The sequence below is a fragment of the Symphalangus syndactylus genome, chromosome 16 (genome assembly GCF_028878055.3).
Source record: "Symphalangus syndactylus isolate Jambi chromosome 16, NHGRI_mSymSyn1-v2.1_pri, whole genome shotgun sequence".
NCBI lineage: Eukaryota > Metazoa > Chordata > Mammalia > Primates > Hylobatidae > Symphalangus > Symphalangus syndactylus.
Genome location: NC_072438.2, coordinates 12,147,071 through 12,160,465, shown reverse-complemented (window position 1 = coordinate 12,160,465; position 13,395 = coordinate 12,147,071). Strand labels below are relative to the sequence as shown.

General features: G+C 44.6%; 1 protein-coding gene across 25 annotated transcripts in view; it reads right to left on the bottom strand.

The window, feature by feature from the left end:
- ADD1 (adducin 1) overlaps positions 1–13,395 on the bottom strand; it is a 92,704-nt gene that overhangs the window by 27,546 nt on the left and 51,763 nt on the right. For all 25 annotated transcript variants that reach the window (XM_055245554.2, XM_055245548.2, XM_055245555.2 and 22 more), the window contains 5 exons: positions 9,021–9,101; positions 8,344–8,493; positions 4,450–4,593; positions 4,246–4,344; positions 3,342–3,518 (listed from right to left, as the gene is read on the bottom strand). In XM_055245554.2, coding sequence (XP_055101529.1) covers positions 3,342–3,518; positions 4,246–4,344; positions 4,450–4,593; positions 8,344–8,493; positions 9,021–9,101 — 651 coding nt within the window. The remainder of the gene's footprint in view (positions 1–3,341; positions 3,519–4,245; positions 4,345–4,449; positions 4,594–8,343; positions 8,494–9,020; positions 9,102–13,395) is intronic.

The following is a 13,395-nucleotide window of genomic DNA, read 5'->3' as shown; positions in this document are numbered from 1 at the left end:
CCGAAGTGCTTGGATTACAGACATGAGCCACCACGCCCGGCCTCCTTTTATTTTTTTGAGATGGAGTCTTGCTCTGTCACCCAGGCTAGAGTGCTGTGGCTCGACCTTGGCTCACTGCAACCTCTGCCAACCGGGTTCAAGTGATTCTTCTACCTCAGCCTCCTGAGTAGCTAGGATTACAGGTACCCTCCACCACACCTGGCTAATTTTTGTAGAGAAGGGGTTTCACCATGTTGGCTAGGCTGGTCTTGAACTCCTGACTTCAGGTGATTGGCCTGCCTTGGCCTCCCAAAGTGCTGGGATGACAGGCATGAGCCATCGCGACTGGCCTACATTTTTTTAAAAAGGTAGTAACAATCACGAATGAAGTTGTTTTGGGTTTTATTTTCATAATTGTCCTCAGAAAGATAAGGTAAATGTCTGTACTGGCAGTTTTCCCATTTCTGAGCATGCTTTGTTGAGGAATAATAAAAGATAATGACTCTGCCATAAAGACTATCTGCAGAAAAACAACAGTTCTTATTAATTCAAGTTTCCTTTTGCTTAAAGAGCCAGAACTCAGTAATCTCCACAACTTCAGAATAAACCACCCAGGACTCATCAACATAATTTTATCCTGAAACCATATGGATTTTTCTTTATTCTTCCCCTTTAAATGCTGTTAAACCAAAATCAGAAGTAATACTCAGACCTCAGAACTACTATCTGGCTTGTAGTTAAAAACATGGATTTGGGTCAGGCGTGGTAGTTTACACCCATAATGCTAGCACTTTGGGAGGCTGAGGTGGGAGGATTGCTTGAGCCCAGGAGTTCAACACCAGCCTAGGCAACATGATGAGATCCTGTCTCTACAAAAAAAAGAAAGAAAGAAAAAATATATATGGATTTGTTCCTTCTTTGAAAAACTGAAATTATATCTTGATTTTTTTGGGGGGGGGAACAATTTAGCATTTTTTTTCTAACTGTAGAAGTTCAAATGAAATATACCTCTCTTTTTGAATTTTTTTTATTTTTTGTGGAGAGGAATCTTGCTATGTTGCCCAGGCTGGTCTTAAGCTCCTGGTCTCCCACCTCAGCCTCCTGAAGTGCTGGGATCACAGGAGTGAGCCACTGTGCTCGGCTGCAATATATATTATAGTGTGAAAATTGGCAACTATTCTCTACTCAGTTATTAGCAAACAACATATATGCCAAACCCGATGCTAAATTAAAATATGGACTATGATTAGTGATGGCTGTCTAGTTTATTTTTTATAAACTATATGGCCGTCTAATATTAAAACAATCTGTACACATTAAGGACACTGAATAAACATTCATCACACTTTTTGTAATGAATGTTTTACTTATTAATCATTCACCCTTATCTTCCTTCCCTACCAAATCAGAGTCTCTGCCTGATTTTGACTTCCCCCTCTCCACCTTCTAGGATGTGCTTTCAGCACAGTCTTTGGTGGCTGCTGTGCATTCTGACCCCCTCTCTCCCCTCCCTCACACTGACTTTAAGTAGAAGAGCAGCAAAATGTCGCCATATTTACCAGGAGGCAGGGGCTGTGTGACTGGGCCAACCCCAGCCCTCCTCACCTTATGCAGCCATGCTGGATGACCTGGCTCCTGACGCACACCTGGGCCGTGGCTGCCCCACTCTCAAGCTTTCTCCAGCTGTGAGTTCCTGCAGCTTCACTACCCTGGCTGGCCACCCAACTCTAATTGCTTCTTCAGCCTTCTTCGTGAGCTTTTGCTCCTCGTCCTACCTCCTTGATCAATCGGCACCCACCTCTGCCTGCAAGCTCTCATCATGCCTATGACTGCACAGATCACAGGGGCAGGGCTCATTTGGGAATCGTTTGTCCGTCTCTCTTATTAGGTCATAAACTCCTGAGGGCAAGAACTGTGTCCTATTCATGACTCAACAGTAGACAGTCAATTAATGCAATCAACCTTATTGATTATATGAACTCAAAAAGTTACGCTAGACTCTGCCTTCTCTGTTCGTCCCTGTGTCACTGATTGAGTCTACTCCATTGATTGTCTATCGCGCCCAGGCAGAAAACCCTCAGTTCTTCCTTTCTAGCAGACAATATTCATCCCAAGTGCAAAGAATTTCAGTAAGAACATTTAACATAGCCTGAATCAGACCTATGAATACTTTTTATTCCAAACCTTCAGGAAAGTTAAACTTCCTGCCTCCTGAAGCCACCTATCTCATCTGTGATCTGTGATCTGGTCCAAAGGCCACGCCTGTCTTAGGCTGGAATGTGCCCACTTGTCCAGTACTGGCTGGCAGCATACAAGGATACTGGCCCCTCTGAGGCCTTCTTTCCCCACACTGACATGTCCTCACATCTACACCACTTGAGGTCATGTGGCGTTAGGATGGACCATCGTGACCCCCATCTAAGAGGTCTGATGTGCAGCATGGAAGGGATCTGCTCCAGAGCCCTGTGTCTGATGATGTGGCTGTGGGACTAAGACCCCAAGGGCAGTGTTCTAATACAGCTCTAGGAACTGAGTATTTAATGATCCTGGTAAAGTCAAGATGAACCTGAAAGGTGCACAGTACAGTGCACGTTCCCATCTCCCCACTCCAGTGTCTGCAGCTGTGCTGTGGTCTCTTCAACCTGTAACCTTTTTTTTTTTCCAGGCTTTCAAACTCAGGCTAACATCCTACCTATTCTTTGAGGTCATTTCCAAGGGCTACCTTCCACATAAAATTTTCTCTCCAGTCCTTGCAAAAGAATGAAATTCTTCACGGCAGCCCCGTAACACAGAACACATCCTGTGTGTCCGTCCTCCTATCACAGTGTGGGCTCACTTTCCCTGTGTGCTGGAGGCCCCATAGGCCCGCCTTCTGGACCATGCCAGGCTCTGTGTCCCTGCAACAAGCAGCTGAGGGGCTCCCACACAGTGCACAGGGAGTGGATACCATGGAACACAGTCATCAGGCCCCAAACAGCCAGGACTTGCTGTTAAGACAAAAGCCTAAATACCTGACTGACCGATTTCAAAAGCGCCACCTCTCTCGCTTGCTTGTGGGATGGTGGGGACTGAGCTGATGCAGCTGGTCATCCAGCTGCCTATGCATTCTCTGTGCTCTTGTCCCCACTGAGTCCAAACACAAGCTTATCTTTAAAAAATAAAACAATACCAGGAACCCTTCACCTCGACATTTTATTGTAATTTATCTTAGAAGTTAAACAACCCTAGTGCTTCTTCATGACTTTGAAGGTGAAAGTATTCAGATACTGCATAAAAGACAGCAATCGCACTTGCTATAAGAACACCAACACTGGCACTTTTAGAACAAAAGGTTTATCATCAAGTGGTGGCACCATTCTTACCAGATTATCGAGCATCCGCATGAGGGCTTCAAATTCCTGCTCACCAATCTGCCACTTGGGAGGCGATCCAGTGCCTTCCCCTACCGGAGACCCTGGGGAACGGGACTTGGCTTTGTACTTCTCAGGATTCAGCAGGACCAAGTTGTCTGGTCCTCCTGCACTGGCCAGAGTTCGAACCTTTTCCAAAACACACACAGCATGGCTTGAGTTCCTTACTGAGATCAAGAGGGTCAGATGACTTGAATAAAAATGCAGGTTTCAAAAGAAACCAAATCTCTAGAGTGTAAGAATAAAAAATGTAGAACGGATAGTGATAGACTGATCCCAAGGTTACTTTCAGAAGTATTTCTTTAGCATGACAAAAATATTGGGCACCAAAGTTGGCAGAGAAATGAGAAAACACAGCACCTTTCAGGATCCTACAAAGGACTTGGGACCTCACTACACCACAGACATAAGTCAAGAAGCAGAGGGGAGAACGTGAACTAAGGGCTGACAGAGCGGAGGGAAACTCACAGCTGTAAGCTGCAGGCAAGTCTCTGAGTCTCTACTTCTTTATACCTGCTTTTTCAAAGAGTACTGTGGGGGTCACGTGACATCACGTATGAGATGACACCCACTAAGCACCTGATGCCAGGCCTGTACACACCAGTACTCCATAAACGGTAGTGACTGACATATTTGAAAATTTTAAAAATAGAAATGAAAAGCCCAGTAATCCTTTGCCAACTTCAATCAGTGAAACAGCATTTGTCCTGATCAAGTCCTAAATCCATGAGCTTATCTTTGGCAAAGAGATTGCTCAAAGACTCCTCTCCTACTCATAAGTATCAAAAAAAAAATCTATGTGAACCCCAGACACATCCAAATAAACTGCAGAGTGATTGGAATGGCTGTCCCCTACCTGGATCTCACAGGCAACCACAAGGTTATGGATGTAATAGAAGGCCTCCTCAACACTCTCTCCAACTGACACGAGCCCATGGTTCCGGAGAATAAGAACCTGAGGAGAAGCACGAATGCTCTATGGAGCTGGGCAGGAAGACTGGTCCTTTGCTTTATTCTTCTTTCTGCTGTAATTTAAATACCAGATTAGATGCCTACTGACCTTGCTTTTAGGCCCCAGATTTTTCTGAATCAAAACTTTTTCCTCTTCATCAACCAGAATGCCATGGTAGTCATGATAAGCCACTTCTCCAAGGGAAAGCGCCTCCGGGGAGATTGGCAAGAGGCCACATTTCATTGCAGAGACCTAGAGACCAAATGGTCGCCATGAAGAAGGAAAAGCTGGAGTTACACAATGACTGATGATATGGTAAATGCTTTCCTCACAGAAATAAAATGGGAAGGGAAATGTTTTTGTTCTCTTCTTGAAAATCAATCTACGAACTTAAGACAAACTTGATTTCCAGTGCTAACAATTCACACCTAAAAACAAAACTACCCCTAAACTGGGAGAGCCTCAAAAGAAAATCCACATCTTTCTAGACTTTTCCCACTGACTATAAGTGCTATGTAAACCTGGATTTAATTATACAATGAGCACTGCATTTAGTGCAAGGAGCAGACCACAGACTCCTCTGAGGACTCAGTGCATTTCAAAAGAAGGCTTCCGGTCAGGTATGGTGGCTCACACCTGTAATTCCAACACTCAAGAGGCTAAGGCAGGCGGATCACTTGAGCCCAGAAGTTCGAGGTCAGCCTGGGCAACAAAGGGAGACCCCCGCCTCTACAAATAATATTTTTTTTTTTTTTTTTTTTTTGAGACGGAGTCTCGCTCTGTCGCCCAGGCTAGAGTGCAGTGGCGCAATCTCGGCTCACTGCAAGCTCCGCCTCCCGGGTTCACGCCATTCTCCTGCCTCAGCCTCTCCGAGTAGCTGGGACTACAGGCGCCCGCCACCGCGCCCGGCTAATTTTTTGTATTTTTTTTTAGTAGAGACGGGGTTTCACCTTGGTCTCGATCTCCTGACCTCGTGATCCGCCCGCCTCGGCCTCCCAAAGTGCTGGGATTACAAGCGTGAGCCACCGCGCCCGGCCTACAAATAATATTTTTAAATTAGCCAGATGTGATGGCATGCCCCTGTAGTCAAGAGGCTACTCTAGAGGCTCAGGTAGGAGGAATCCTGAACCCAGGAATTCAAAGCCAGCCTGGGCAACATATGAGACCCTCATCTCTTAAAAAAAAAAAAAAAAAGGAGGAGGTTTTCCAAGTGCACTAAAGTTTTTATGTACTTTTTATCTTAGGTTGTAGATAACATTGAAACACCTAAAAATTAGGTGAAAGCAAATTTATACAAGTTTGTGTATATATAATATAATTACATATATACAATTTATATATATAATTTCTTATATAATTTCTCTACATGTATTTAAGTAAAATTGACTCTCAAAGAGAAAAATCTAAGTGTTCATAAAGTCCTTATGTTTCCTAAAATTCCCCAGAGTGGCCTCAGAATATGCCATTTTTTAAGGTCTTCTAAAGACAAGACCTATAGACAGCAACATTATGACCCTAAAGTAATAGGCTCCAAAGATTCAAAAACTATCTTTATCAATTCCATAGAGAAAAGTTAACCTAAAAAGACAATACTACATTTAACTCCTTCCAAAGTATCAGCTCTCATACAAGAAGAAATTTCCTTACCAAGCAAAATTATTTTGATAATTTTAAAAACAGGCTGGGCACAGTGGCTCATGCCCATAAACCCAGTCATTTGGGAGCCAAGGTGGGCAGATCACTTGAAGCCAGGAGTTCGAGACCAGCCTGGTCAACATGGTGAAAGCCCGTCTCTACCAAAAAATACAAACATTAGCCAGGTGCAGTGGCACGCACCTGTAGTCCCAGCTACTCAGGAGGCTGAGGTGGGAGAATCATTTGAACCCAGGAGATGGAAGTTGCAGTGAGCCAAGATCGTGCCACTGCACTCCAGCCTGGGAGACAGGGTAAGATCCTGTCTCAAAAAAACAAACAAAAACACGTTACATGATATCTGTTCATAACCATACTGTCAAAGGTACCTTTAATAGTTCTTTAAAATCCATAAACATTTTAATGGCTGGAGTGACATGCATTCTTTCAGGAAAAAAAAAATCACATCATTCACACAATGATGTATCTACTAAAACCACGATGTTGACAGAAGAACCATATGTTCCAAGTGAAACAAACCAGAGGTAATGTTCAAATAATCCAACATACATGACAGTAAAACATCACGATCAGGTCAGGCGTGGCGGCTCATGCCTGTAATCCCAGCACTTTGGGAGGCCAAGGTGGGCAGATCACTTGAGGTCAGGAGTTCGAGACCAGCCGGGCCAACATGATGAAACCCCATCTTGACTAAAAATACAAAAATTAGCCGGGCATGGTGGTGTGCACCTGTAGTCCCAGCTACTTGGGAGGCTGAGACAAGAGAACTGCTTGAACCCGAGGGACAGAGGTTGCACTGAGCTGAGAGTGCGCCACTGCAATTCGGCCTGCGTGACAGCAAGACTCCATCTCCAAAAAAAAAACCAAGATCAATTAAAATACAGCATTACTGGGCCAGGTGCAGTGGCTCACGCCTGTAATCCCAGCACGCTGGGAGGCCGAAGCGGGTGGATCACGAGGTCAGGTGATCAAGACCATCCTGGCTAACACAGTGAAACCCCGTATCTACTAAAAATACAAAAAATTAGCCAGGCGAGGTGGCGGGCGCCTGTAGTCCCAGCTACTTGAGAGGCTGAGGCAGGAGAATGGCGTGAACCCGGGAGACCAAGCTTGCAGCGAGCCGAGATCACGCCACTGCACTCCAGCCTGGACGACAGAGCGACTCCGTCTCAAAAAAAAAAAAAAAAAAAAAAAAAAAAAAAAAAATACAGCATCTGTTGTACAATAAACCCCAAAAGTCCTTATATAAAATTGGTGATAAAAAGCATACTTCTCAAGTACTGTGCTTTCACATGACACTGAGCAGATAGCCTGCACATGCACTTTCATACGGAGGGGTCTAGGGCTTTGTCAGGGTGGCCCATTCACACCAGAAGGGGCAAGGCTTGCTGCACAGCTGAGGAGGAGGGTTCCTGAGCAGCTTGGAAGCTAAGCCTCGTAACAACCTGCACTGCCTGTGTCTCCTCTCCCAGCCGCGACTTTTCTTCTCCCCGTCGCAATCCAGCTTGGGTCCTGCTGGTTGGCTGCGGGGAGCTGGACAGCTTGGTTTCTAGGCCTCGACCTCTCCCTTTCACCAGCTCGTCCCCACAGACTGTCCTCACGTTCAAGTCTCCCACACCCCAAACACCCTTCCCTGAGCCCACCAGCACCCTCCACCCACCACCCCAGCTTCTCCTCTCCTTCTTTTCCCATTCTTCTCGAACGAGGTGCCTGCTTACTGCTGTCATTTTGCACTTCCCCACAGTCTTCAACACCCTGAAATCTTACCTCTCCCTCAAGTCTCTATGATTTTGTTTTGTTTACTGTTATTTTATTTTTTTGAGACAAGGTCTTATTCTGTCACCCAGGCTAGACTTCAGAGGTACAACCATAGCTCACTGAAACCTCAACCTCCTTGGCTCAAAATCTTCCCACCCCAGCCTCCCAAGTAGCTGGGAGTACAGGCATGCACCACACTGGTTAATTTTTTAATTTTTTTTTGTACAGATGGGGTCTCACTATGTTGTCCAGGCTGGTCTCCAACTCCTGGGCTCAGCAATCCTCCTGCCTCAGCATCCCAAAGTAGTGTGATTACAGGCATGAGCCACCATGCCCAGCCAATTGTTAAATCTAATAGGCATTTTCAGACTTATTACATGTTTTTCAAAATTAAATGGGATATATGGACCCCTTAAAAGGAAAAAAAATTATTTTAAGAAAGTCAAACTTAGTGGTACACCATTTTTTTTATATTCAACAAAATTAGTTTTACTGACTACAAACAACAAGGAAGGGCAATTCAGAGGAAACGTGCAGTGCCTTTCACTAAGCAGCTTTAAAACTTGAGATGCTACCAGGGCAGCCACTCACCGCAGCCCCTGCTGGAGTGTGAATGTGCACAACGCACTTCACGTCCGGGCGTGCAGCATAAATTGCAGAGTGTAAGGTGAAGCCGGCTTGATTTACTCCCAGATTAGTGCTTCCACGATCTACTATATCTCCTTGTAGATTGATCTTAACCTGAAAATGAAAAAATAAAAATTTAAAATACCAAGAGGACTTCATTTTTCTTTTCTTTTTTTTTTGGTAGAGTCTGGCTCTGTCGCCCTGGCTGGAGTGCAGTGGTGCGACCTCGGCTTACTGCAGCCTCCACCTCCCAGGTTCAAACAATCCTCCCACCTCAGCCTCCCAGGTGGCTGGGACTACAGGCACGCACCACCATGCCCAGCTAATTTTTGTATTTTTTTGTAGAGCTGGGGTATCGCCATGTTGGCCAGGCTGGTCTCGAACTTAAGTACTGGAATTATAGGCGTGAGCCACCGCACCCCAGCCCAAGAGGACTTCAAATTACCCTAACTAGAAACTATTCAAACTCAAGGTTACAATATTTGTAACTTCTCTCAAACGTTTTTCTCTAACTGAACACATCACATAAAACATAGGCTCTTTCTTGTTTCTTGGGTTTTATATATTTGGCTGATCTGAAGATGCTGAATGACCTAACACGACCTGCACATACAAGCTGCCAAAGAGAGGGACATTCTTACCAAACTGGATGCAGTCACTTCACTGTAAAGAAGTCCAAAAGGGACAATAAGGAAGTGTTCCTGCTCGGAGTTCACTCTGGTCTGTGGGGAAAATGACTGAATTAGCTCAAAGATCCAAGTGAAATGATTTGCATCTCTTTCAGGCTACAAACTCACAGGTTTGTTCAGAAAACTGAGTGAACTATGCAGGGAAGCGTCCATTCACAACGCCTGTCACCAAGCCAAGGGGTACTGGAAGCTTTCTGTTATTCTATTGTACTAATTTATCATGTATATAAAGTGCTTCTTGCTCACGTTCACGATAATTGACTTTACAGAGGGAAAAAACAGTTCCACACTAGCCTTCTGACAGGTCAATAAATTACTGCTGGGTTACTCTATTGCACTTTCTGGTGGCTACTAGTGTCAAAGGCAAAAAGGTGTCACTCCTCAGGGATATGATAATGAAAATCAAAACTTACATGTTTTTTTTTTTTTTTTTTTGAGACAGGGTCTCACTCTGTTGCCCAGGCTGGAGTGCAGTGGCGTGATCACGGCTCACTGCAACTTCTGCCTCCCAGGCTCAAGTGATCCTCCCACCTCAGCCTCCCAAGTAGCTGGGACTATAAGCTCACAACACCATGACCAGCTAATTTTTATATTTTGTATAGAGACAGGGTTTCGCCATGCTGGCCAGGCTGGTCTCAAAAACTCCTGGGCTCAACTGATCCACCTTCCTTGGTCTCTCAAAGTGCTGGGATTACAGGCAGGAGCCACTGTGCACCAAAACTTACTTTTAAAAAGTCAAACAGAATGTCCTTTTTTTTTTCCTTGCTGCAGTAGGCACTGACAAAATGAATTTTTAAAAATACTTAACACCTAGGCTGGGCACTGTGGCTCAAGCCTCTAATCCCAGCACTTTGGGAGGCAAAGACGGGTGGATCACTTGAGGACAGGAGTTTGGGACCAGCCTGGTCAACATGGCAAAACCCCGCCTCTACTAAAAAAAATAAATAAAATAGACAACTTAGCCGTGTGTGGTAGCAGGCGCCTGTAGTCCCAGACACTCAGGTGGCTGAGGCACGAGAATCACTTGGAACCCAGGAGGCAGAGGTTGCAGTGAGTCATGATCGTGCCACTGTACTCTAGCCTGGGTGACAGACAAGACCCTGTCTCAAAAAAATAAATAAAATAAATAAACAATAAAAAAAATAATTAAAACCAACTTGTATCCTTACTACTTGATCCGTTTTTTTGTTTGTTTGTTTGTTTTGAGATGGGGGTCTCACTCTGTTACCCAGGCTGTAATGCAGTGGCGCGATCATGCTCACTGCAGCCTCAACCTCCTGGCTCAAGCGATCCACACATCTCAGCCTGCTGAGTAGCTGGGACTACAGGCACAAGTCATTAAGCCTGGCTATTTTTTTAATTTTTATTTTGGTAGAGATGGGGTCTCACTAAGTTGCCCAGGCTGGTCTTGAACTCCTGAGCTCAAGCAATCCTCCTGCCTCAGCCTCTCAAAATGCTAGGATTACAGGTGTGAGCCACTGTGCCTAGCATAATCCATTTCTTAAGTCTCTACTACACCACATCCTCATTGCCTTCATTGGTTTGCCTCTTCCACAATATGTTTTTCTCTCCCAGTAATTAATTCAATGCAGATTTGGTTTACACTATGCATCAAGCATATGCTAGACACTAGGAATACAGCAGTAAAAAAGAAGAGACCTGCCCTCAAAAATATTCAATCTAAGCCAGGCGTGGCGGCTCACGCTTGTAATCCCAGCACTTTGGGAGGCTGAGGCGGGTGGATCACCCGAGGTTGGGAGTTCGAGACCAGCCTGACCAACATGGAGAAACCCTGTCTCTACTAAGAAACAAAATTAGGCTGGGAGCAGTGGCTCACGCCTGTAATCCAAGCACTTTGGGAGGCCGAGGCGGGCGGATCACGAGGTCAGGAGATCGAGACCATCCTGGCTAACACGGTGAAACCTCATCTCTACTAAAAATACAAAAACAAAATTAGCTAGGCGTGGTGGCGGGTGCCTGCAGTCCCAGCTACTCGGGGGCTGAGGCGGGAGAATGGCGTGAACCCAGGAGGTGGAGCTTGCAGTGAGCCGAGATCATGCCAATGCATTCCAGCCTGGGAGACAGAGCGAGACTCTGTCTCAAAGAAAAAAAAAAAATTAAAAAAAAAATTCAATCTAGCTTTTATAATGATTTTGGTATAGGTTCAAAAGGTTTCCTAAAGATTAAGTTCAAATACATTTACTACTGGGTTAAGGAACCCAGAATCCTAACTAGGGTCAGATAGGTGGAGCTGAGTGTTGGCTGAAAAGGACCTAAGGTATTTAGTCCAGCTTCCTAACCCATATAGTGATTTCTTCTGTGGTGGCCCAAACAGAAGCATACCCAGGGTCTGCTTGTTTTAGTTTCAGTGATGAAGATGCTTACCCCAGCCTCCCTCATTTATTCATTCAGGAAAGAAATGACCACCTACTCACTGAGAGCCCACCATGTCATGGGCGCTGAAGCACTGTGATAAACAGATGCTGGAGAGACTTAAGGATTAAAACGTTCTTTCTAGCACTGAGAAGAAATCTGTTTTCCTGTGTTTGTCACCACTGCCTCTAGTATATGACACAGAACAAATTCTAACCCCCTTCTACAATTTAATTTTCAGACATCTATATCTATCCTGTCTCCCCTTATATGATCTGTAGGCTAAACTCACCTGATTGTCTCTGTAGAGCATAACAGGGTTAAGAGCACAAAATCCAAAGTCAGATAAGACTTAAGTTCAAATCCTAGCTCTGCCAAGAACTGGCTATGGTGTTCTGGGCACCCTGAGCTCCTGTTTTCCTCATGACTAAGTGGGGATGGAAGAGCCTGTGTCTACAATAAAGCTCGCAATAAACGGCATCTACCCATTATTACCATCATTAGTGGCAGTGGGAGCAGCAACACTAAATCATTGCTAGGGGTCATTTACATGGATAGTGAACTACAACACCCAGTCTCTATAAATCCCTATGACCCACTTCTTTGCAATGCTGAGTCAGCCCTGCTTTCTATTTCCTAAAGTCAGCTCCTTTATCTTTTTTTTTTTTCTTTTTTTGAGACAAAGCTCACTCTGTCACCCAGGCTGGAGTGCAGAGGCACGATCTCAGCTCACTGCAACCTTTGCCTCCCGGGTTCAAGCAATTCTCCTGCCTCTCAGCCTCTGAGTAGCTGGATTACAGGCACACTATGCCCAGATAATTTCTGCATTTTTAGTAGAGACGGGGTTTCACCATGTCGGCCAGGCTGGTCTCAAACTCCTGGCCTCAAGTGATGCACCCACTTTTTCTGGCCTCCAAAAATGCTGGGATTACAGGCGTGAGCCACCGTGCCCAGCCTCCTTTATCTTAAAAAGCATGCTGACCTTTTTTTTTTTTAAATAGAGACAGGGTTTCAGTATGTTGCCCAAGCTGGTCCCAAACTTTTGAGCTCAAGTGATCCTCCTGCCTTGGCCTCCAAAAGTGTTGGGATTACAGGCGGGAGTCACTGCATCCAGCCCATGCTGACCTGTTTAACTATTTAACACAAAAGCAAGCAGTTGTCTAATTGCTAAGCTCAGTCAAAACAAAACATAAAACAAGGGATCTCTGTATGTACTGGTTGGAATTAAGAAAATTAAGGATGAAAATAAGAAAAGATTAAGTTTCAGATTTTTTTTGTTTTGCTTCTTTTAAAAGCCTTTATTTTAAAAACACACATACAAGGGTATTTAGAAGATATAAGACAACGTAAGTATAATAATAAATCAAACATCCATGTATCTATCAATTAGCTTAAGAAATACAATAATTCTAGTGGCCGGGCATGGTGGCTCATGCCTGTAATCCCAGCACTTTGGGAGGGCGAGAAGGGAGGATCACAAGGTCAGGAAATGGAGACCATCCTGGCTAAAATGGTGAAACCCCGTCTCTACTAAAAATACAAAAAAAATTAGCCAGGTGTGGTGGCGGGCGACTGTACTCCCAGCTACTCAGGAGGCTGAGACAGGAGAATGGCGTGAACCTGGGAGGCAGAGCTTGCAGTGAGCGGAGATCATGCCACTGACTCTAGCCTGGGTGACAGGGTGAGACTCTGTCTCAAACAAACAAAAAAAATCTGATGTCTATAAAATGACATTTCATTGTGATATGAATTTGTAATTTCCTGATGACTAAATGATTTCAGTAACTTTTCATATTTTTATAAGGCATTCTTATCTCCCCTTCCATGAAATTCCTTTCTTGGCTTTTGTCCATTTTATACCGGTTTGTCTTTTTCTTACTGACAGTTATCTATTCCAGATATTTTTTTTTTTTTTTTTTTTTTTTTGAGACGGAGTCTCACTGTGTCACCCAGG